Source organism: Elephantulus edwardii, unplaced genomic scaffold, assembly GCF_000299155.1.
Source record: "Elephantulus edwardii isolate Elephantulus edwardi_28Jun2011 unplaced genomic scaffold, EleEdw1.0 scaffold00377, whole genome shotgun sequence".
NCBI lineage: Eukaryota > Metazoa > Chordata > Mammalia > Macroscelidea > Macroscelididae > Elephantulus > Elephantulus edwardii.
In genome coordinates, this window is record NW_006400127.1 from 1,436,588 (window position 1) to 1,463,437 (window position 26,850).

At 40.7% G+C, this 26,850-nt stretch overlaps 1 protein-coding gene across 1 annotated transcript in view; it reads right to left on the minus strand.

Moving 5' to 3' along the window:
• Positions 1 to 23,072, minus strand: part of PKP2 (plakophilin 2) — a 126,095-nt gene extending 103,023 nt beyond the window's left edge. The window contains exon 1 of the mRNA XM_006902184.1: positions 22,745 to 23,072. Coding sequence (XP_006902246.1) covers positions 22,745 to 22,967 — 223 coding nt within the window. The 5' untranslated portion in view covers positions 22,968 to 23,072. The remainder of the gene's footprint in view (positions 1 to 22,744) is intronic.
• Between the last annotated feature and the right edge of the window lie 3,778 nt (positions 23,073 to 26,850).

Here is a 26,850-nt window from a genome sequence, read left to right on the forward strand (position 1 = left end):
GTGTATTTGTCTTAATTTTCTTCAGCCTCAGTTTCAACTTGCACATGAGTGATTGATGGTCTGTTCCACAGTCAGCCACTGAAGTCAGCATGTTGAGAAGCAAAACAAAGGGAAGAGATAGGGAAGAGATAGTGAAGTTAAACTACTTGAGATACTGAAGCTAAAGTGCTTAACAGAAGATTTCAAAGGGCAGCTTGAGAAGACAAAGCCAAGTATTAAAACAGAAAGTGCAGAAACCTGGAATTGGAGAATAAAAAGGGAAGAACTCACTCAGCATTTCTCAAGCTGAAAAGAAATGAAAAACAAATACAGTCTCAAGTTGCAAAACTAGGAGACTCTTACTGTTAAGTGCCATTGAGTCACTTGTGACTCATAGCAACCCTATGTACAACAGCTCTGAGATTTGCTTTATCCTGTGTCAACCTTACTGTCTTTGACACACCCACCCTCATTACTCAGTCACTGCACCAATCCATCTCATCAAGGTTCTTCCTCTCTTGCGCTGTCCTTCTACCCTCCTAAGCATGATGTCCCTCTCCAAGGACTAGTTTCTCCTTGCAACATGCCCAGAGTATGTCAGCTAAAGCCTCAGAATCCTTGGCCTCAAGGAGCAGCCTGGTTTCACGCTCTCCAGGATGAACCTGTTCTTCTGACAGTCCATGGTATATTCAATACTCTTCTCCAGCACCACAGATCAAAGGCATCCATTCCCTTTCTATCATCCCTATTCACTGTCCACCTCTCTGATGCATAACAATTTATTGCAAAGACGATGGCCTGGATCAGAGCACCACACCTTAAGTCTCCAGATTGACATCATTGTTTTTCAGTACTCTGGAGAGGTCCCTGTCTACAGACTTTCCCCAATGCAATCCGTCTTTTGATTTCCTGGCTGCTGGCACCAAGGGTGTTGATTGGGGAGCCAAGCAAACTAAAGCTGTTAACAATCTCAATGTCTTTACCATCTTTTATGATGCTTCCAATCAGCCCAGTGGTGAGAATCTTTGTTTTCTTGATGTTGAGATTCAATCCATATTGAAGGCTGCAGTCTTTGACCTTCTGCAGCAAGTGCTTCAGGTCCTCCCAAGTTTCAGCAAGCAGAGTTGTGTCATCTGCATAACACAGATTGTTGATGAGTCTTCCTTCAATCCTGATTCCTCAATCCTCTTCATAGAGCCCAGCCTCCTGGATGATCTGCTCTGCATACAATTGAAAAGGTATGGAGATAGGACACAACCCCGTGTACACCCTTCCCAAATATGAACCATGCAGTGTTTCCTTGCAAATCTTGAATGATCCAGAAAACATTGAAAGAAGACAGTGGGTGTAAAAGAGCAAGGGGCCATATAGTGATGGCCAAATCTGACCTCTGCCAACTTCACAAAGTGGAACTGTCCCTATCAACAACACAGAACTAATTCTCAAAAGTCAGACATGTCCTTTACACTCCTGAACCTCTTTATACTCCTCTCAAGACCAATCTTTCTGCTTTACTGGGTTCAAAATTTGTTTTGAGAGCTCAAAGATCACACAGAACCATATTAGAGAAGTCAAAAAGGTTTAATTCAGGTTAGTAGCAAGATAAATTCACATATCAGGTTCATGCTGGCCTGTGCTCACAGGCACCTTAGCCTTCAGTCTCATGGTTTTATGTCAGTCCTGCCAATTATAGCTATACCTCTCCCCAGCTGTCCAACAAACCTGGGCAAAGGTTCTGGTTCCATGGGGTAGCAGTCCCAAGGCCTGCTATGTCTCATGTTAGGTCTCTAGTTCTCTGCTCAGGCGGCTGCCCCCTTAGGCCCTCATCTAGTTGAAGCATGGCTCTCTGGCCCCAAAGGGCATAGATTTCTTGTTTTGTCTTTGCTAATGGGGAGGAGAGACCGGTCCTTGGAGAGGGACATCATGCTTGGGAGGGTGGAGGGACGGCGCAGGAGAGGAAGGCCCTCTATGAGGTGGATTGATTCAGTGACTGGGATAATTGGGATGGGAGTGTCAGAGACAGTGCGATTGACACAGGACAGAGCGGAGTTTAGGGCTGTTGTACATAGGGTCGCTATGAGTCGCAGGCGACTCGACGGCACATAACAACAACAACAATGGGGAAGACTCTTCCATTCTGTTGCTATATTTGCTAAATTTGTAGCCAGTCTCTTTATGGACAGGCTAGTGTGCCCTCTGTGCACATTCCTACCCATCTGCATGTCAGAGTCAGTCAAAGGCTAGGGAAGCTATTTTTAATAATAAATCCTTAACACTATGGAAGAAATACACAAAATCACAGTAACAATGAGAACTGGCCAACACCAAAATATCTGAGGAAGTACCATATGATCAAGAGCCAATGTTAACAAAGGAAAAAGTTCAAGAAGCAATGAAAGTAGTGGAAAAGGGTAAGGCCCCAGTAATTGCTGGGATACCAATTGATATATTTCAACAAATAGATGCAGTTCTAGATGTGATCACCAGTCCAGTCTATGCCAAGAAATCTGAAGAACAGCTGCCCAGCCAACTGACTGGAAGAGATCCATATATATTCCCTTCCCAAGAAAAGTGACCCAATGTTGGTGTTGTTATGTGGTGTCAAGTCACTTGTGACTCATAGCGACCCTATGTACAACAGCCCTAAACTCTGTCCTGTGCCAACAACACCATCTCCAATACACCCATCCCAATTGCCCCAGTTGCTGAATCAATCCACCTCATAGAGGGCCTTCCCCTCCTGCGCTGTCCCTCCACCCTCCCTACCAAGCATGATGTCCCTCTCCAAGGACCAGTCCCTCCTTACAATATGTCCAAAGTATCTTAGATGGAGCCTCAGAATCCTTGCCTCCAAGGAGCAGCCCGGTTTGACCCTTTCCAGGATGAATCTGTTCATTTTCTTAGCAGTTCATAGTACCTTCAATACTCTTCTCCAGCACCACAGCTCAAAGGCATCAATTCTCCTTCTATCCTCCTAAGTCACTGTCCAGCTCTCTGATGCATACCAAGTGATTGCAAAGACCATGGCCTGTATCAGATGCACCTTAGTCTCCAGAGAGACACCAGTCCTCTTTAGTACTTTGGAGAGGTCCCTAACAGCAGACTTTCCCATGGCAATACACCTTTTTATTTCCTGGCTACTGGTGCCAAGAGTGTTGACTGTGGAGTCAAGCAGACTAAAGCTGTGAACAATCTCAATCTCTTCACCATCCATCCTGATGCTGCCAATTGGCCCAGTGCTGAGAATCTTTGTCTTCTTGACATTGAGCCTCAATCCATATTGGAGGCTGCTGTCCTTGACCCTCTGCAGCAAGCGCTTCACGTCCTCCTCAGTTTCAGCAAGCAGGACTGTGTCATCTGTATATCGCAGATTGTTGATAGATCTTCCACCAATCTTGACCCCACATTCCTCCTCATAGAGCCCAGTAACAAAATCATTAATGTCCCATGCAAGCAAAATGTTACTGAAGGTCATTTTAAAAGTGGCTAGAACAAATGACAAGGAACTGCCAGAAGTTCAAACTGGATTTAGAAGAGGCCATGGCACCCGGGATATCTTTGCTGATATAAGATAGATCCTGGCTGAAAGCAAAGAATATCAAATGAATATATATGCTTTCTTGACTCTGCAAAGGTATAAGACTGTGTGAATTATAACAAATTATGGCTAACATAGAAAAGAATGGGAATCCCAGAACACTTAATTGTGCTCATTCGAAACCTATACCTAGACAAAGAGGCTGCTGTGTGAACAGAGAAATTTTTGCATCAAGGATGTATTCTTTCTCCATACCTACTCAATCTGTATGGTGATCAAACTATTTGAGAAGCTAGACTCTCAAAAAAAAAAAAAGGAAAAAATAAAGAAAAATGTGGTATCAAGATCAGAGGAAGAAGACTCATCAACCTATATTATGCAGATAACACAACATTGTTTGCTGAAAGTGAGGAAGACTTGAAGTACTTGCAGCAGATCAAAGAATACAGCCTTCAATATGGATTGTATCTCAATGTCACAAAAGCAAAAATTTTCAACACTTGACCTATAGGCACCATCATGATAGACGGGAGAAAAGACTGAAATTGTCATTGACTTCATCTTATGTGGATCCATAACCAGGACACTTGGGACTAATAGGAGATCAGGAGACACAATGCACTGGGAAAGTGTGTAGTCAGGGACCTCTCCAAATTACTGAGGAGAAATAATATCAATTTGAGGGCTAAGGTGTGTCTTACTCAGGCCATAGTCTTATATTACCTGCTATGCTGCTAAGTGCTAGACAATGAATAAAAATGACAGAGGAAAAACAGATGTCTTTGAGCTGTGGTGCTGGACAAGAGATAGTCCATAGACTACCAAAAGAAGAAACAGAAATGTCTTGGATAAGGTGCATCCAGAGTGCTCCTTGGAGCCAAAGGAGGTAATACTTTTGTTGTATTAATTGTTAGAAGAGGATGTTCCTTGTAGAGAGCCATCATGTTGGGGAAGGTGGAGGGTCAGCTAATGAGAGGAAGACCCTCAACAGTATGATTGATACAGTGACTGCAACAATAGGCTCAAACGTGTCAGAGATGGTGAGGACAGCACAGAATGAGGATCTGTTTTTCACTGGGTTGCTATGAGTCATACTTAACTCGAGATACCTAACAACTGTAATGTAAGCTGAAGTGAGCTAAAAAGGACTAAGTAGTGTCCATTTTGCATCAAACAAGTAGTCTAAAGTTGTGATGATAACTCAAAGACAAAATCTCTCTAGTTGCTCAAATCTACCAGCAGCTATGCAAGAGAAAGATGGGCAATCTGTGTAGCTTACAGCCTCACGAACCCAATGCAGGGCCAGCTATAAGGGGAATCTGACTCACCAGCAATGAGTGAGTGAGTGACTATGCCAGGAATGACAAATTAAAGAGAAATGATCATCAAAAGGAACATTTTGAGATCTTGAAGTACAATGCTTTAAGTGACAGGATAATATGTTTATGCCCACACAGAAGACCAGTTAATATGGCTGTTATTTAAATTTATGCTCAAACCTGAAATGCCAAGGATAAAGAAATTAAAGATTTTTACCAACTTCGGTAGTCTGAAATTGATCAAACAGGCAATCAAGATGCACTGATAATTACTGATGATTGGCATACAAAGTTAGAAACAAAAAAGAATAGATTCTTGTTGTTAGATGCCATCAAGTCAATCAGAAGTCATAGCAACCCTATGAACAACACATCCAAACCCTGTCCTATCCTGTGCTAGACTCAAAAATCTTTGACATAATTATGCCATTTTTAAAGGTATTTTATTTTACTATTTGTGTGTGTGTGTGTGTGTGTGTGTGTGTGTGTACTGTCAAATCGGATCTGACTGATACAGGAAGAGATTTCCCCTCCTTCTCCAGCAGAGTGTCTGGTGGATTTGAATCATGTGCCTCTGGGATTGCAGGGATTCTTGCCACTAGGCCACCAGAGCTCACTGATTATGCCCATCTTTATAGTCCCTGTCATTCCATCTCATGAAGGGTACTTTTTTTATTCTCTGACTCTCCACCCAACATAATGTCTTTTCCCCTTTGTTGTCAGGTCTTGCCTCTCCTGACAATATGCTCAAAGTATGTGAGATGGAATTTCACCATACTTGGCTCTAAAGACGACTCTGATGTACTTCTGAGACAGATTTATTATTTTGGCAATTCAATATTTTTTGCTAACACCACAGTTCAAAAGTATCAACTTATCTTTGGTGGTCTTCCTCAATTATTTTCTAGTGTTCAGATGCATTGGAAGCAACTGAAAATACCACTGAGTGGGTCAGGTGCACCTTAGTCTTTAAAATTACATCCTTGCTCATTAGTATTTAACACGTTGCTGCACACTTTTTAATTGACTGTGCTTAAAAATACTTTTTTAAAAAAATGTATTACCGTCATTTGTGGCAACATGTTAAAAGAAGTTCTTGATAGATTTCTCCAATGCAATATATGTTTTTATTTCTTGTCTACTGGTTCCATGGGTGTTGATTGTATATCCAAGTATAGATGTTGTTGTTGTGTGCCATCAAGTCAGAACCAACTGACAGAGAGCTGACCCTCCAGCAGCTTTCAGAGGCAGTAATCTCTCATGAGAGGAGATTGCTCATCCTTCTCCCACAGAGCAGCTGGTGGATTCTAACTGCATGCCTTCAGGATTGCAGTGCAAATTCCTACCACGAGACCACCAGAGCTCCCTAAGCATAGACACGTGGAAAATATGTGTATCTAAAGTAATTGAGAAATACAATGCTGGTGAAAGAACCAATGCCAAAGAGATCACAGGATAGATTTTTGCAAGTCCAACAATTTATTCCTTGAAAATATCTTTTTTTCCAACAGTGACTATATTTGTGGGTGGGCCTAGCTAGATGCAATGCACAGAGGAATCAAATTTACTCTATTTGTGGGAAGAAATGGAGAAGCTGACTGGAATAGAGCAGCAACTGCTCACATGCAAGCTCAAGATAAGACTGAGGAAAATGAAAACAATTCCACGTGAGAAAAAGTATGATCTTGAGTATGTTTGTTTTTGATATATTGAACACAAATGACTTCAAACTAGATTAAATTGTGGGATAACATCAAGGACATCAGACAAGAAGAAAGAGGTTATTAAAAAAGGAAATAAAGTCTGAAATGGTTATCAGAATAGGAGTAACTACAGCAATGGAAGATATGAATGAAAATTTAAAAAAGTTGAACAGATGACTTCAAAGAGTACTTTGAGAATAAAAGATAAAGCATTATAATGAAATATGTATAGTTCTAGAGATAGAAAACCAGAAAGGAAGAACGAACTCAGAATTTCTCAAGTTGAAAGAGCTGAGGAAAACATTCAAGCCTCAAATTGCAATTCTGAAGGCTTCAAGATAAAAGGTCAAGATAGAAGGAGCCCTGGTAGTAGGGCAGGAAGGATTAAGGGTTGCTTAGAAGCATGTTGGTGGTGTGAATTCACTAGCTGCTCTCTGAGAGGGAGATAAGGAAGTCACCTTCTCTAAAGATGTACAACCTCAGAAACTCTGTGGGAGAACACTTCTACTCTGTTGTACAGGGTTGCTATGAGTAGGAACAGATTTGATGACTCTCAAGTTTTGTGGTAGTGTTGTTTTGTGTGTCTGTACAGGCAAAATAATGACTTTAGAAAGCACCACAAGAAGATTAAAGGAATACTTAGAATCACTGTACCAAAAAGAACTGGCTGGCATTCAACTATGTCAGGAAGTTGTTGTTGTTGTTAGGTACCGTCAAGTTGAGTAAGACTCATAGTGACCTTATGAGCAACAGATCTAAACCCTGTCCTAGCCTGTGCCAGCCTCACAATCTCCTGACATCCTAGATCCCATTGCTGCAATCACTGTGTAAATCCATCTGGTTGATGATGGTCTTTCTCTCTTTGCCAAACTTCCACCTTTCCAAGCACGATATCTTTCTTCAAGAATCGCCACTCCTAATAATTGTTGAAAGAACGTGAGATGAAGTTTAATCATCTTTGCCTCCAAAAGCATTCTGGATGCATCTTCTTCAAGATACTTTTGTTTGTTCTTTTGGCAATCCATACAATCCTTCAGTACTCTTCAACACCACAGCTGAAAGCTATCAATTCTTCTGTCATTACTATTCATTGTCCAGCCTTTAGATACACAGCAAGAGCCTGAATCAGAAACCCCTTAGTCCTCAAACTGACATTATTGCTCTTCAATAATTTTGAGAGGTCCCTGACTGCACACGTTCCCATTGCAGTACCTATAGGGAAGAAATTCATACTACACTGAAAGCATTAGCAAAAATTGGCAGAATGGTAATGGCCTTAAGTATAACGGAGATGATGATGATGGCACAGTATGGGGCAAGATTCAGATCCATTGCTTATTGCTGTTGTATACTGTTGAGTTGGAACCAACTAAGAGCTGACACTACAGCAGGTTGTAGAGGCAGTAAATGGCACAAGAGGAGATGCTTGTCTTTCTACTGAGCTGCCTGCCTTTCGGTGGGCAGTGCAACTCATCACTAAGTCACCAGAGCTCCTCATTGTTTACAGGGTCACTAGAAATGATAGCACCTGATGGAACCTACCAACAACAACTGAGGTTTTTAAGTAAATAGTTGTAACACTAGAAACACACATTCAAATCAAGAAATTTGGACAAAAAAGGTATTTGGCCAAGCAACTGGGAGAATATCCCAAAGGAAGATGATAGCAGAATATTAGGTTATTAGGTCATGTATAATTATCGAATAATAGAATTAACACCACATGTAAGTAAAATGTCACTGAAGATAATTCAAAACCAGTAGTAACAGTACACTGACAGGGAACTAACTAAAATTCAAGTCAGATTGAGAAGGAGACATAAAAAAGGGACATCATTGTTAATTCCAGACAGATTTTTTTCCTAAAAATATACTATGAAAATGATGTTTACGAGTGTTTTATCAACCATGTAAAAGGAACTTGTGTTGTTTTGTGCCATCGAGTAACCTGTTAACACTGATCCTATGTAAAACAGCTCTGAAGCCTGCCCTATCCTTGCCAGTTTCACTGACTCAAACACATCTAATCCTACCACCCTAGTTACCATGTCAATTCATCTCGTCTGAGGTCTTCCTCTCCTGCACTGTCTCTCCAACCTTCCAAGCATAATGTCCTTCTCCAAGGACTGCTCCCTCCTAGACACATGCCCAAAGTATGTGAGATGGAGCTTCAAAATCCTTGCCTCCAAGGAGAAACTTGGTCTCACCCTCTCCAAGATAGACTTATTTGTTCTTCTGATGGTCCATGGTATGTTCAAGACTCTTCTCCAGCACCACAATTCAAAGGCATTGATGATTCTTCTCTCATCTTTAGTCATAATCCAGCTCTCCGATGCATAGCAAGTAACTGCAAAAGACCATGGCCTGGAGCAGGCATACCTTACTCTCTAGACTGACATTGTTCCTCTTCAGTATTCTGAAGAGGTCCCAGACAGCAGTTTTTCCTAGTGCAATTCATCTTCTGATTTTCTGATTTCTGGTGCCAAGAATGTTGATTGTGAAGCCAAGCAAGCTGAAATTGTTAACAACCTCAATCTCTTCTCCATTTATCATGATGCTGCCAACTGGACCAGTGATGAGAATCTTTGTCTTCTTGATGTTGAGCTTCAATCTATATTGAAGACTGCAGTCCTTGAATTTCTCATGTGTGAATCATAATAAATTATGGGTAACACTGCAAGGAATGAATATTCAGAAACAATTCATTGTGCTTATGAATAACCAATACATAGATGAAAAGTCAGTCATTCAAACAGAATAAATTAATGCATGACTTAAAATCAGGAAAAGTGTGCATCAGATCTGTATCTTTTCAGCATACTTATTAACTATGTATGCTGAACAAATCATATTAGAAACTGGCTATATGAAGAACACTGTATCATGATTGGAGGAATCTTCATTACTAATTTTGGAAACAAAACATAGCCGTACTTGAGTAAATGAGGCTGATGCACTTACTGATGAAGATCAGACTAGAGATTTAAGTATGGATTACGCCTAAACATAAAACAAAAACTCCTCCTAACCAATAAACATCATGATAAATAGAGAAAACAATGAAGTTGTCAAGGATTTAATTTCACTTGAATCCAAAATCAATGCCCATGGAAGAGGCAAAAAGAAATCTGGTTTTGTAGTGAATGGCCTTTTGTTCACAAGGTTGCTGTGAGTCGTCCTCAACTCGAAGACAATCAACAATACAACAAATGTAGTGAGTATATATGCTGCAAAAAAAGTTAAAAGTATTAATGAGGAAAGATTTCATTTTGAGAACTAAAGTGCACCCTGATGCAAATGATGGCATCTTCAATCACCTTGTATGCTTGTGAAAGCTGGACAATGAATAAGGAAACTACAGAAAAACTGATGCCTTTGAATTATGGAATTAGGAACGAATAGTAAATGGACTCTGGACCACCAGAAGAATGAAAAAATCTATCTTGGAAGATGTACAGTCAAGAATGTACCTTAAATGTGAGGAAAGCAAAATTTCATCTCACATACTTTGGACATGTCAGGAAAAGGGCATGTTGGGTGAAGTAGAAGATAAAAAAGTAACAGTGGGTTCAAACAAGAGTGTCTGTGATGATGGTACAGGGCCTGGCAATATTGAATTATGTTGTGTGTAAGGTCAGTGGATCAAAACTGGCCTGAAGGCACTTAACAGCTGTTGTAATAAGTGGTTCATACTATCTCTTAAGAAAGTTCCCATTTGTCATCCTCCCCCAAAGGAAAAGTAATTGATATGCAACAACTGGATTCTATTCTATCTCCTTCAATATGGATTGTATCTCAACATCAAGAAAGCAAAAATCCTCACCACTGAACTGATTGGCAATGCTATGAGAGATGGAGAAAAGATTGAGACTACTATTAACGACTTCATCTTTCTTTAATTCATGATCAATACACTTGGTACCAGCAGTCAGGACTATGAGACGTCTTGCACTGGGAAAGTCTGTAGTTAGGAATCTCTTCAAATTATTGAGAAGCAATGATGTCAGTTTGAGAACTAAGGTGTGCTTAATTCAGGCTATGGCCTTTTCAGTCACTTGCTACACATCTCAGAGCTGGACAATGGTGAATAAGGATGACAGAAGAACTGATGCCTTTAACTTGTGGTACTGGAGAAGAGCGCTGAACTTCCCATGAATTACCAAATGAACACACAGGAATATCTGGGAGATGGTGCAGTCAAAGTGCTCCTTGGAGGTAAAGATGATGAAGCCTCATCTCACATACTTTGGATATGTTTCTAGGAAAGGTTATTTCTTGGAGAAGCACATCACACTTGGAAAGGTGAAGGGGAGGCAAAGGAGAAGACCCTCAACAAGATGGACTGACACAATGACCGCAGCAACGGACTTGAGTGTGTCAGACTGTAAGGACGGCACAGGATAGGACAGGGTTCAGATCTGTTGTTCATAGGCTTGCCATGAGTCGTACTCGACTAGATGCCATCTAACAACAACAAACAACAGCTTCAATGGATGCAGGTGTTAGGTTAAATATTTAAGGGATAGAATTTGGAACACTGGTGGCACATGCTTAAAGAGCTCAGTTGCTAACCAAAATGTCAGTGATATGAACTCATCAGCTGCTTGGCAAGAGAACTACGGACTGACAGTCTGTTTTGTTTTTTGTAAGTAAGACTCAACAGTTTTGAAAGCCTTACAGGGCAGTTCTACTATTATCTATAGGGTCACAGTAAGTTGGAATCAAATGAACCACAACAGGTTTAATGGGTAACATTTTCTTCTGGAAATCAAGGTATTCATAAACTCCAGTTTGTATTGCTTTGGCTAGATTATATGGTTAAGCTTAAAGATGATTTTTCAAAAGAATATAAAGATAGGGGTTTTTTCAGTAATGAGTTGTATTTTCAAAGACTTAATAAAAATTTTTCCCAAACACACATTTTATCCATATCTACATATTGAATTTCCAAGTTCTTTTTTTTAAAAAACAATACTTTAAGAAGCCTACAACTATTTTTATGTTATGTATGAATTATCGCTGGTGGCACCACATAAAAGATAAAACATTATTTTACAAAACATGGCAATTACAGGAGGACCTGTAATTCTATTATTCTTATACTAATACAGCAAGGGAATGAGTATCTTACTTTAACAGATTGTATGTTCTCCTTATTGTCCTTTACTACTTTCATCACTGCTTTTCACTGTCCCATGGTAAATATATGGTATTTATGTCTTCATATGGAGAAGCCCAAGGGGTTAAAGAGTTCACCTGCTAACCAAAAGCATGGTGGTTAGAATCCAGCAGCTACCATGTGGGAGAAAGATGAAGAAATCTGCTTCTGTGACAATTTTGAGCCTTGGAAACTTTACCAGCAGTTCATCTCTATCCTACAAGGCTGTTAGGAGTTGGAATCAATTCTATGGCTGCGGTTTTATGTCTTTGTACTTTTGTGTACATGCACAAAACAGTGGGAACCCAACATTTAGCTCAGAATAGTTCAATTTAAAAATCTTGAATGTCACCCTAGTTGGAACCAAATGCCTTATTATAGACTATATTTGTCAAGTCTGATTTACAAAATGCAGAGGTGTTAGCACTGCAATTGTTATATTTTATTAGTATCACTGATTTGTGAACAATTTGATTCTTAGAGAAAAAGGAGAAATTAAAGTTCTGAAACAAACTGTATTAGATCAGAAATAAAATTATTTTAGGATAAATATAAAACTATTTGAAGAAGGGGAAATTTCAATAATAGATCTGTAGTTTAATACAAGAGAATGAACCCCACCCAGTAATAAAAACAACACTTTAGGAGAATGAGGCAATATGAACACTTAGAACATCACGAGTCAATTCTATGACTAGAATCACTAGCACAGGGCATAGGTAACATTAATGATGTAGTTTTAAAAGCAAGAGTGGGTAGGGGTTTTTTCCCCCCCTTTAAGGTAATTTCCTGCATCTAATGTGTGGCATGTAGAACAAAGCACTTCCCAATCACTTACTGTGGCTCTTTGGAGTTTCATACTTAACCACTGATTTGGAAGTATCTCTACTACAATATAAAACTTGTTTTCTTACCATTTTAGCAGTTTGAAGTATTCTTTTGTGTGTGTGTGTGATTACCATTTTAACATTTTTATTATTTTTGTATGCCACATAGTCAGAATAGACTCATATCTGACCTTCCAGTGAGCTTGCAGAAGCAGTAAATCTCACAGAAGCCCATCTTTCTCCTGTGGAACAGCTGGTAGATCCCAACTGTGTGTCTTTGGGTTTACAGCACAGCTCTTTATACCTAGGCCACTACCTTTCACTAATTAATTAAATGAATTTCTAAAACAAGACACATACTTTTTTGGTACTTAAGGTACTCAATCTGCTAAAATGGAACATGAGTTATATTCTATACACACGTGCATTATATCCAATGACAACAATGACACCTTAGAGTAGTCCAAGTGTCTGTCACCCCACAATCTAACTCTTTTTCCCCCCTCCCAGACCCTCCTTCTTTCCGGATCACCAGTCACCTTACTCCCAGAACTGCTTCATTCCAGGGATTCCTTTTTGGCACACAAAGAATTCATACAGCAGTTGAAAAATACCTACCAACATTTTTCTGTCTATTAACTGCCCTTTTCTAATCCTTAGCCAAAGTTGGTCATTTTTCCAGAACTGTCTCTGCAGACATTCAAAGCAGCTTGGCTAAAGACGTCACGTGAATAAATGATATGCCTCAATTTTTATGGGCCAATTCCCAAGGAAGGTATAAATTTCACTATGATATTGTTCATTGTGTTGTAAAGCATTTTGTTCACTATTTTAAACTTGAGTTTTATCCTAACTAGGCATTCTAGAGGGATACTGTATAATAAAATAGCAGTACTTTCACATTGAGCATTATAAATATATTTGCTTTTATTGTTTTTCTCATAGCTAATGTTGGCAATTCTTAAGGGTGTTATCTGGGACTTTTATAGACAGATTTTAATTTTTATGTCCCTGCTATACAAGTTCATTTCACAAGGCTGCTAAACAATTTGCCCCATGCCCATCCCCCACTATTAGCACAAGACATCACAGCCAATTGTAAAATGTTCAGCATAGTTTAAAAGAACACCACAAACCACTGAGTAATTTACAATAAAAATCATCCACCTGCACAAATGCATTAGAAAGATGTAGAAGAGTTAGAGACCCCAGGCGTATATTTAGCAACAAATCAACAACATTAGTTTTCAGTAGATTATTTGCTATCTCAAAGATACAGGTATTTCAACAATTCAGAATTCTCCAGTGGTAAGCACTGGAGTTATTTCTTCCTGGCATTTCTTGTATTGCTACAGGACCCTTTCCAGACAAGCACTGTTTTCAACAATTGCTTATCTGTTTCAACTTTAGAGACATGAGAGAAAATGGAAATAATTACAACTACAACCATATCATGGACCTCCTAGGCTTTTTCAAGGAATCTTTAATTAAACAACACATACAAACTACCCCCAGTAATTCTACCACAGGGTAATAATATAAAATTCTTTCGAAGTGGATTTCCTTTTGAGTGTCAGAAAGCTAAGGCTTTATAGTCAGTAAGTGTTGTCTGCTGCCTTATCTCTCTTCCTGACCTGCACTTTTGTATTGACTGTTGACTCTGTTTCCGCTTGCTAGGAAGCTACCATTGGAATAAAAATATTTCAAACACTTTCCTTAATTGGAAGACCTACTCAAATAGTTGTCCTAAGCATTAGGGTTGAAGCACCATTCATTCTACCCTTTGTTTTTCTGAACTAACTCTTCTAACTATGAAATGTTTATTCTTTTATTTCTTCGACTGTTCTTCCAACTACGTCCCTTTGCCCTACTCTATTGAATTTCTGATAAAAAATCCTTCATGCAGCTTTCTAAAATTTTGTTCACCTAAACATAGTAGAGCTGGAAGCAGGAGCGGCATCCAATTCCAAAATGGCTTGCCTCTGGAAACTCTATGTACGAACAGTGCTCAGGCTGTTCATTCATAGGGTCGCTATGAGTCGTCTACGACTCGACAGCATTAAACAACAACAACAACAAACATAGTAGAGAGGGACATTATGCTTGGGAAGGTGGAAGGACAGCACAGGAGAGGAGGACCCTCAATGAGATGGATTCATTGATTGGGGAAATAGGGGTAGGTGTGACAAAGGGAAATTGGCACAGGCTAGAACAGGGTTTAGGGCCACTAAGAGTCACAGGCAACTCAACAACACATAACAACAAAAGTAGCAGATACTTCCAAATCTCATGTGTTAGCCATCCACTTCCTAAACAACACGCCTCCAGAAACTCTATGAACTTTGATAAATGTCAATAGTTGTAGAGGGGCTTTAGGCCTTTTGTTCATAGGGTCGCTATGAGTTGTACTCGACTTGAAGGTAATAAACAACCACCACCACCACTCCACTCCTATAGCTTCCTTTTTCAGACTTTCAAATTCTTGCTATAATGCAAGCAGAATCTGTGTTTAATGCAGAGCCGATGTAGTATCTGACACAAAGAACATACTCTGTTGATATTCAGTAGATTCACCAAGTCACTGAATTTGCAGACAGAGTACTATGTTGTAGACACATAGAAAAGAAGATTATATATTGATTTAGAACTAATTTTACCATAAATCTTTGTTGATAAAGCTTGGCTGAATTTAGGCATATTTACTTGTAAATAGTGTGATTGTAGACTTCAGTTATTTCTCATGGGTCCCCACAGCTAGCTCAACACATAAAATAATCTAAACACATAAAATAAGATCAAAGACTATACCCTTCAATATGAGTTACATCCCAACACCAAAATACTAAAAATCTTCACCACTAGACCAACAGGCAAATTAAAAATAAATGTTTTTCAATGGTTTCATTTTACTTGGATCTGCAATCAACACCCATAGTAGCAGCAGTCAAGAAATCAAGACATAGTATGTTATAGATAGGTGCTGCCAAGGACTCCTCTAAAGTGGTAAAGGGCAAGGATACCATTTTAATGACTAAGGTGCACCTGATCCAATCTATGGTCTTTTTAATTACTTCTTACATATCTGAATAAGGAAGACCAAAGAAGAATTGATGGTGTTAAATTATGGGGCTGGTAAAGAGTATTGGATATACCATAGTATTACAATGGAATGTGCAGAAAGCTGGAATTGGAGAATAAAAAGGAAAAACTCGCTCTGCATTTCTCAAGCTGAAAGAACTGAAAAGCAAATTTAGGCCTTGGGTTGCAGTGTTGAAAGAAGCTATGAGCAATGTATTGAATGGCCCAGAAAACATCAAAAGAAGATGAAGGGAATACTCAAAGTCACTGTACCAGAAAGAATTGATTGACACTGAAAAATTTCAGGAAGTACAATATGAACAGGAGCCAACAGTAATGAAAGAGGAAGTGGAAGCTGCATTGAAGGCATTGACAAAAAATAAAGCCCCAGCAATCGATGGGATACCAATTGACCTATTTCAATTAATAGATGCAGCCTTGGATGCACTCACCAGTCTATGCCAGGAAATTTGGAGGACAGCTGTCTGGCAAACGGACTGGAAGAGGTGTATATTTGTTCTTTTTCTAAAGAAGGGTGATCCAGCTGAATGTAGAAATTATTCAAGAGTATCATGCTAGCAAAATACTGCTGAAGATCATTCAAAAATGTCTAGAACAGTACTTATATAGGGAATTGCCAGAAGTTCAAGTGGGATTTAGAAGAGTTCATGGCACAAGGGATATCACTGCTAATGTCAGATTAATGCCGGCTGAAAGTGAAGAACACCAGAAGACTATTTGTCCTTTATTTACTATGCAAAGGCATTTGACTATGTTATCATGACAAGTTGTGGCTGATATTGAGAAGAATGGGAATTCCAGAGTACCTGATTATTGTGCTCACAAGGAACTTGTACCTGGATCAGGAGGCTGTTGTGCATAGCAGGGGAGCACTGCATGGTTTGGAATTGGGAAGGGAGTGTGTCAGGGATGTATTCTGTCTCCATACCTGTTCAATCTATATGCTGAGCAAATTAACCAAGAAGCTCGACTCTATGAAGAGGAATGTGGCATCAGGATTGGAGGAAGACTCACTGATAACCTGCATTATGCAGATGACACAACCTTGCTTGCTGAAAGTAAGGAGGATTTAATGGAGAGGAGATTGAAAGTGTCAACAGCTTCATCTTGATTGGATCCACAATTAACACCCTTGATATGAGCTGTCAGGAAGTAAGGAGATACATTGCAATGGGAAAATCTGCAGTTAGGCACCTTTCCAAATTATTGAGAAGTAGTGATTTCTGTTTGAGAACTAAGATGCATCTAATTCAGGCCATGGTCTTTCTGATTACTAGCTATGCATAAGAGACCTGGACAATAAATATGGATGACAGAAAAAAAATTGATGCCTTTGACCTGTTGTGTTGGAGAAGAGCACTGAACATTCCATGGACAGCCAAGAGAAAGAATAGATGTGAAATGGAGATGGTGCAGCCAGAGTGCTCTTTGGAGGCAAGAATGATGAGGCTTCACCTCACATATTTTGGACATACTGGGAGAAGGTTCTATTCTTTGGAGATGCACACGATGTTGGGAAGAGTGGAGGGTCTGAAAAAGAGAGAAAGACCCTCAAAGATGGGCATTGACAAGGTGCTGCAACGGGCTCTTGTGTGTCAGGAAGTGTGAGGATGGCGCAGGACAGGACTGGTTTCAGATCTTTTGTTCACAGGGTCGCTGTGAGTCGTACTTGATTCGATGGCACCTAACAACAACAAACCTAAAAGGTGGTAAAACTTTGTCTCACATACTTTGAGCATACCGTCAGGGTGGACAAGTGCTTGGAAAATAAATCATACTGGGAGAGGTGGTGGGTCAGACAAAGAGATAAAGACCCTTAACAAGATGGACTGACAAAGTAATTTCAGCACTGGCCTCAAGCATAAGGAAAATTGTGAGGATAGCACATGATAGGGCAAGGTTCACATTTGCTATTCAATGAATCATGATGAGTTGGACTGAATAGTGTCTAACAACAATAACATAATATGCAAAAGAGCCTGTATAGTGCATTAGGCATCAGGCCACTAAACAATGATGGCAGTTCAAAGCAGTTGTTCCAAAGGAGAAAGAAGAGGCAGTCTGCTCCCATCAAAATGTACAGCCTTGGACACCATGTGAGGATTTCTAGTCTGTTGTTTAGGATCACTGGGGGTCAAAATCGATTCTACAGCAGTGTTGTTTACTACTGTCTTTTAAACATGCAAAAATTGTACAACAAATTAGGCACCTGGCTAATGTTCTTCTCATTGTGTCCATGGCACCATTCTCTACATTTACTGAATAGCCAATGTCTGGTTGCCCTTCCTGCTGACCTTTTCACAGGATAAGAAAGAATATCTAAAGTACGCTGTGCTTGTCTGAAAGAAGCAGCTCGTTTGGTTCCAGTTTGGCCCTGGGCCTATGGGTGCATAGACTGAATGAGATTGAATGTCTGCAGTGGTCTTGGTTGTCCTACAGTCTTTAGCCAGTTTCTAAAAGTTCAATGTAGGCTCCTTTCTTCTATATTCTGAGGGAATTCTCTAATGTCTAGTCCTAACCATTATCCCAGAACCATCTCAGATTTATTTAGAGAGAAATGATAGATGTGTTATAGATTTGATCTTCAGAACTCAGTCTGAATTGAGGAAGAAACTTCTCAACTATGAAGGCCTTCTTTTTTTTTTTAGTCAGTAGCAGTGGTTTATTCCAGAAATTATTATTTTTTTTTTTTATTCCAGAAATTCTAAGTTCTATTCTTTTGCAGAGTACAGAAAAACAGCTCAGTCTCAGGGCTAACAATACACTTGTTTTGAGATCCCACCCACCTGCAAGATTGCTTCCAATTAGCAAGCAAGGCCATCAGAACAGAGTCTTTAGGGAGGGTCATACCATTCTGCACATCCCTGCTTGGCCTTGGGGTTCAAGGAACGGTTAAACTTGTTTTTGCTCCCTTTAAACACCTGCACATTTGAACCTAGCATAAAATGGCTACTTGCATAAAATGGCTGCAGTATGGCTCACTTTTTGACATCCTGCTTCCTTGAGTTGTTTTCTATATGAAGGCCTTCTTAATCTATAAGCCATCAAGTCAGAACTGACTCATAGCTGACCTTCCAGTGGGTTTTTAGAGGGATAAACTGCATGAGAAGAGACTGCTTACCTATCTCCCATGGAACTGCTGGTAGATTTGAACCAAGTACCTTTGGGTTGGCACTACACTCCTTACCACTAAGCCAATAGAGCTCCCTCAATTTTAATCTCAGGTCATACATTTAAGACAGAAATAGAACAACTAAAGAATTGTGAAGGCAATTACAAATTATGACCTTTAGCTCAACTGATGTTAAGTATTAAATGGAAAAGAGGTTCTTTGTGGAATCAGTATGACTACTTCTATTTCCTCCCAATCTCATCAAGCTGTCCCCTACCCCATGGTAGCCCACAATCCCCAAGGACACTTACTTATGCTTGCATACTTTGGTGGGATGCACTACAGAGTAAATATATTTTTATTTATTTCACATGGCTACTTGTGATGCTTAAAATTTCACTACTAGAAATTCTCTTCTGTTCAACTTTGGCTAAACAAAACTGAACTTTTCTTATAATTAAGAGCCAGAAGCATTTTCAACTTTTCTAGTCATTTTGAGATATGAGTAGAAATTATTCACTTTATCACTCGGCAAAATTTTTTTTGGAGTCCTTCGTATGTGTTGGGTACCATCAAAGTTAAGAAATCAAAGTCATTGCCTTGGAGTCTGAACCAATTAATAGCTGACCTTCCAACAGTGGCCTCCACTCCCTAAACAACATGCCCCTGGAAACTCTATGAACTTTGAGAAACGATGATAGTTATAGAAAAGCTTCAGGTCTTTTGTTCATAGGGTTGCTATGAGTCATGTTCAACTCAATGGCAATCAACAACAACAACAAATCATGCAATAGCTCATCTTTTTCTCATCAAACAGCTGAAGGATACTTACTGTCTGCCTTCGGGATAGACTGCAACTCCTTATCCACTAGGCCATCAGATCTCGTTTGCTGAGTAGCATGATAGATATTGAATATTGGGACATTAATGTAATTGCCATGAGGTTACTATCACAAGCTTACATTTTGATGTGGGGAGAGAGACCCCACATGACCATTGTACTAACTTAACCGTCATACAAGAAAATAAAGTCAGGTTAAGTGGGGTGGGGACTGATGGGAAGAGAAGAGTGTGAGAGAAGTGATTATAGAGGTGTTAGTGAAAAGGGTTTTTTTTAATAATTAAGGAGGGGAAAGTCAGGAAACGAAATTCAATGGAATCATTAGGAAAAGCTTAAGCATTTTTTAAAAGCTCATTCCTCAAAGTTAAAAGTATTTGAACTATAAAGAATGAACTTATTTTGGCAGAGTTTAGAAGAAAGGGCCACAGATTTGCTTTCAAAAGGCCAAAGTCCTATAATTTCCTTGGAGTGCAGCTGTACTGTGCAAAGTGTAGGGTCTGGCAAATGGCTTGAGTTATTTTGGTTTATGACATCTAGTCTCAATCATACTTAAATATTTTATCTTTAGTTAACATACACCTTAGATAATCGAAGGAGCCTTGGTAGTGTAGGCTCTAGAGAGCTGCAGTGCTAAAGGCCTTGCCTCTCCAGTGCCTTGACTCTACCAGCGACTCCACAGGAGAAAAGTGAGTAGTCTTTTCACTATGATTATCAGCCTTGGAAACCAATGGGGAGTCACTAGGATTCAGAGCACTGGTCAGTAGTGAGCTTGAGAGCTTTTTGAGTTTAGATAAAATATAGTCAGCTTAGATTTTCAGGAAATATAGAGGAGACAGGTAGGGTGATATTAAAAGGAAATGAATTAGGACACGGCAGGATCGAGTAGAGATACCACAGAGATTTAAGCAATGACAATCAAAAATCGTGTTATGGAGGTGACTGCCACTCAGGATGGCATCATGTGTTAACAGAGTAGAACTGCTCATAAGGTTTATCTTAGATGAGATCACGAGGCCTTTCTTCAACAGCATTGAGTGGGTTTCAACTTTCAACGTCTACATTAGGAGCCTAGAAAAAGCAATTTGAGCCACTCACATAAATCAATGTAGTTGGTTTCAACTAATAGTGATCCACTTTCTATGGAGCTCCGACAGCCTAAAGAGTATAGTGAGTTGCACTGCTAACTCAACAGCAGCTCTGAGTGTGAAAGACTGGAAGTTTCTCATGTGATTCAGAGCCTCTGAAAAACCTTTTGAGGGTCAGTTATAAGTTGGTTCTGACTTGACAGCAATGAGTAAGTAAATGATCAGCTTTCTGAGGCTACAAATTCTAACACCTGACTATCTTTCTCTCACAAGATTCAACCAACCAGAGGCCTGCAGCCTTTTGGTTACTAACCTATTACAAATTATACCATCAGTAGTAATCTACAGACTCCACAAAACGAACCTAAACCCAACCCCTCTCACTGCTGCTGAATCCACTCTCACAGTAATCCTGCAGGACAACTGCCCCATAGGGTTTTCAAGTCTGTAGATCTCTACGAAGAAAACTGCCAACTCCATCTCCCAGGCATAAGGGGTAGGTCCAACCCTTGACCTTCTGGTTAACAGCCAAGTACTAAACATCAGGATGCCACTGGTTTAATGAATCCCACTTTGTGTTAATAGCCAACATGTTTAATTGGAGTTTAAATACCAGCTCTGCCACTTAAAAGTCTGCAGCAATTTGAATGTTACTTAACTAGTTAATTTCCTCATCTGTAAAATGGAGATGAAGATAATTTCTCTCTTAAGTTTTCTAAAAATCTAAATCATTTAACAACTAGCATCAATCCAATTCCTGACATATAGCAGGCCCCCAATGTCAGCTATTACCATTAAATCCCATTTATTTCTCTTTTAAGTACATAAATGTTGACTGCCTAATCCTTTAACGTTTTTTCACATAAATAGGTAACAGAAAAGACTCTCTGACTCTTTAGTGCTTTAAATATATAGTCTGATATGATAGTATTTGCTTTTCCCTAATGGGGAAGAAAATGGCAAGTAACAGACATGCTTTTGTCCAGGCTACTTAGCAAAACAGGTAAATGCTGCATAAAACAATCTGATTCCTTTAGTTCAAGTAATTACTCAACTTCTTTTATCTTATTATATTGAATATTCACTTTTTTGCATATTCACTTTTCTAATGAACAATTTATGATAAACACACAACTATAAAAACATACAGTGTCACTTTGATAACCTTTCATGAAGAGGTTAAAATAATACATTGCGTTGTGTCATTTTCACGACTGGCCTGCCATCTTCTTCTTTTGTCATCTCTCTTATCAATAACCAGTTCATTTTTAGTTGATTTTTTTTTTTTACAAAGTCTATTTAAATATCTACTTCTTTTTGGGAAGAGAGCCGATGGCACAGAGGCCAGATGGGGAAGGAAAAAAAACCGTAGCAGTGCTTCTGTAGCGGGCCTGGCCAAAGTCCCTTTCCTGCGCCATGGTGGCCTATAGCCTCCTGGCTAGTTTATCCACTTCCTAGATCAACCGCTCACCAGGTAGGTACAGTGGGTGGAGACCGGGAGTACCTGGGCGAGGCACTACAACTCAGTTTACAAGTTTGAGGAGTGCCAAGTCTTATATTTTTTTTCACGTTTTCTTTTTAAAATATTTATGGGTCATGAACTCAGCCTAATAAATCGAAGAACATTTTCTCCAAAGAAAAAAAGAGCCATAAAGACCAAAATTCTGAATAGAGTAGCTTAGTATTTCTATTTAGCGATACTTTGAGCCTCCAAATTAAGTTCCCCTGTGCCAGCCTGGCGTGGGGTAAGGGTGATGGGTGGGGCTGGTCAAAATAGAGGTTTTGACTTAATCTTTGGCATAAATATATGTGCATCTCATATACCCAGAAAATACAGATATGGCCAAGCCTGAGTAAGAAGTTATGGCAAAAGAATGCTTTTTCTCACTTAAGCAAGTCTGAGTGTGGAGCCCCAGTGGGTCACATAAAAGAACCTCCAGCAACAGGTGGGCAGGACTCCAGGTTCTGCACCCCATGGAAGTGGCCAGTCCCAGCCACAGGGCAATGTGAGGGAGGGAGGAACCGGGAAAAGGGTGAGCGGCCCTGGCGCTGGGCGTGCAGGGAACAGTAGGGCTCCACTCACCGTTGCCAACGAAGCTCCGGCCCTTCCGGGCCAAGGTCTGCTGCACCTGCTCCTGGATCCGCAGGCTCTTGGCCGCCTGGCCGCTGCGGCCGCTGCTCCCCGCCAGCTTCAGCTTGGCTTCGGAGGGCAAGGCCAAGCTGGAGCTGTCCAGTTGGCCCAGGATCTGCTGACCGAGGACAGTGCGGATGTAGCCGCACTCCGCTGGGGAGCCAGGGACTGCCATGGGGCCGGAGAGGAAACCGAGCCACCTACCAGCCGCGAGACTGGAGAGCAATGCACCGGCGGATTCGGGGGCGCGGGCGCGAGCCCCGCCCTGCAGCCCGGGCTCCGCCCCGAACCCGCCCACTGCCACGCCCCCACGCTGTGAGAGGTTGGGGACTTGGGAGCGCAGTGGAGAGACCCCAGTGCCCACCCTCCCCGTGGTAAGGGGCGCGGCTCCGGCCAGACACGCGCACTGGGATCCGGGCCCTAGAGCCGGCGGGCAGGTCGGCCAAATGCGCAGACACCTGGTGGCTTGAGCTCTCAATCCGAAGACTAGGTGAGGGTGTGAACGCTCTGAGTCCCCACAACCCTGGGTGTCACCTGGGACCCTTCCTGCCCGGGCCGCGCCCCGCCCGTAATTTCTTCTGGCTCTGCCTCGCCCTGCACCTGGAAAGGAGGTTATTTCCGTTCCTGTTGCCGCAGGAGCCGCCCTCCAGGCCCGTCTGGAGAGTCACTTGGGTTCTTGGGCCCCAGCTTGCCTCAGGGATCCTCCAGTGAGCAGTCTGTCTGGTTAGTCAGGCTTTTTTCAGACTTTTGTCAGAAACCTATCTTGATTTTCCTGGACCCGAGGGTGACAAATGGCATTTTGGTCAGGACACTATTGGGAAAGGAAGAGCACTGTAAAGAGAAAAGTGTCAAGAATATGACGTGTGAAATCCAAGACTTTAAAAGAGAAAGTTTTCCCTTTTAGTACAATTTAGGGACTGTAGTTTTTTTGCACAGATGCTGTCCCAGAAACATATGTTGCTCCTCATTGAGAGCTTCTGTTTTCTTTCTCAAATACACAAATTGTACCCAATGCGCTCTTGCTCACCCACTCAGCTCTTATGAACACACCCACACAGAGAGAATCCAATGAGAGGCCCAAGAGCAGAGCTGCCTTTTACTAGGTGAAACTTTTTAATAGCCCTGCTAAGGTTGATTAAAGCTTCTTTATGACAATGCTCTTTGAAAGGGCCCAAGGAAGAGGTCACTTTCAATCCTCTCTTCCACAACTTATATTTATCATGCTATTAATTATCTTTAGGTGCAGTTGGCGACTGGGAACTAGAGAACTAAGTTTGCCAGAATGGGTCCTTGACATCAAAGTTTACTGTCTAAGCCACTCGTCCTGATTATCATCTTTGGATGTGAGAAGCAGAAAGAAAAACATCTTTCCCCAATATTAATTAAGATAATCTCTTTAATGGCATGGTTCATATGCTCACTTTTTCTCAGATTACTCAATTGCCTCAGAACTCCACTTACCCAGGCCTGGAGTGACTGTAGACCAGTTTGCCCCTTCTCCACTTTTCCTCTTCACACTCTACCCTTGCATACACACATAGTGCACAAGTGTTGGGCCCCACTTCTTACATTACTTCCAGGGGATGTAGAGAAAATCAAAGTACTAGAAGCTGGAAACCAATCACTTGGCTAAAGTTGTGTACATTATACTGCTTGAGTGGATGTCAAGTAGATTGCAGGTCTTGGAAGCAACTCCCCCAACCCCTGAACCAGCCTTGTAAATTGTACCTTGTACTGGTACTCAATTATGTACAAAGATGAAAACATCCAATCCTATACTTCTATTTTGTTGAAAAGAAACCGGTGGGCTTAAGGGAAAGTACTTATAGAGTCTTTCAACACCACACTGTTCCTATCCTTCTCCTCCTAACCATCCCCAGGCCTCTTCTGAAAACCCAAGAGTCAATTGCTTTGGGAGTAAATGTCAATGTCTTCTGGGCATTCCTTTTTGTACCTAGAGATACATGATTTACAAGGTCAGTTCTGCCACTCTACAGATTCTTTTAGGAGAGTAGAAATTATATTTGCTTGTTTATTTATCTCAATGAGCCAATCTTCATTTACCTTTTCCTTTTCATAAATTAACTTTTGTATAGTACTGCTTATCCTTTTGTTGCTATTGTTATATGCCATGGAGTTGACTGCGACTTATAGCCTCCTTATTAACAATGGCTCTGAACCTTGCATTATCCTGAGCCAACCTCACCATCTCTGACACAGGTGACCCCATTGCCACAGTCGTCATTATGTCAATCCTTTTCATCCCTTCTGGTCTGACTCTCTACCCTACCAAGCATGATGTCCTTCTCCAAGGACTGGTCCCACCTGGAAACATGCCCAAAGTATAGGAGATGAAGCTTCAACATCCTTGCCTCCAGGGAGCAGTCAAGTTTCGCTCTCTCCAGGACAGACCTATTTATCCTCTTGGAAGTCGATGGTATGTTCAATACTTTTCTTCAGCACCACAACTCAAAGGCATCAATTCTTCTATCATCATTCATTATTTAGCTCTCAGATACATAGGAAGCAATTAAGAAGACCATGGCCTGTATTGGGCACACGTTAGTCACTAGATTGATAGCATTGTTCTGGAGACGTACTTGAAAGCAGATTTTTTTCAATGTAACTTGCCATTTGATTTCCTGACTGCTAGTGCTAAGAGTATTGACTGGATCTGAGCAAGATAAATTCATGAACAACCTCAATCTTTTCTCCATCATGATACTGCCTATTGGCCTGGTTTTGATTATTTTTGTTGTGTTTTTTTTTCTTTGATGTTGAGATGCAATCCATACTGAAGGCTTTAGTCCTGGACCTTTTATAGGAAACACTTTAAGTTTTCCTCAGTCTTGGTAAGCAAGGTTTTCTCATCTGTATAAAACAAGTTGTTGATGAATCTTCCTCCAATTTTGATGCCACATTCTTCTTTATAAAATCCAGCTTCCCAAATGATATATTGTACATATGGAAGTTTGAGTTGCTCTGAAGGAATTGACAAAAAAACAAGGCTCCAGGAGTTGACAGCATACCAATTGATTTATTTCAACAAACAGATACTGCCCTGGATGTGCTCACTAAGTTGTGCCAAGAAATATGGAGGACAGCCAGCTGGTCAACTGACTGGAAAAAAAAAAACCTATATTTGCTCCCATTCCAAAGAAAGGAGACCCAACAGAATGGGGAGATTATAAAACAATATCATTAATATCACATTCAAGCAAGATTCTGCTGAAAATTATCCAAAAACGTTTGGGACAATATGTCAACAGAGAACTGTCGGATGTGCAGGCTGGATTTAGAAGAGGCTGTAGAACTAGGAATATTATCGCTAATGTAAGATGGATCTTGGCAGAAAGCAGAGAATACCGGAAGAATGTATTATCTGTGCTTCATTGATTATGCACAGGCTTTTGACTGTGTGGATCACAATAAGCTGTGGCTGACTTTGAGAAGAATGGGAGTCCCAGAACATTTGATTGTGCTAATGCAAAACCTATACTTGGACCAAGAGGCAGTCATCAGAACAGAGCAGGGAGACACTACATGGTTCAAAATCAAGAAGGGGGTCCGTCAGGGATGTATTTTGTCTCCATACCTTTTCAATCTCTATGCAGAGCAGATCATCCAAGACGCTGGGCTGTACGAGGAGGAATGTGGCATCAGGATTGGTGGAAGAGTCATCAACAACCTGAGTTATGCAGATGATACAACCCTGCTTGCTGAAACTGAGGAGGACTTAAAGTGCTTGCTGCAGAAGGTCAAGGACTGCAGCCTCCAATATGGCTTGAGGCTCAATGTCAGGAAAACAAAGTTTCTCATCACTGGGCCAATTGGCAGTATCAGTATGGATGGTAAAGAGATTGAGATAGTTAACAGTTTTAGTTTGCTTGGTTCCACAGTCAACACTCTTGGTAGCATCAGCCAGGAAATCAAGAGATGAATTGCATTGGGAAAGTCAGCTGTGAGTGACCTCTCAAGAGTACTGAAGAGCAACGATGTCAGGCTGGAGACTAAGGTGCACCTGACCCAGGCTATAGTCTTCACAATTACATGCTATG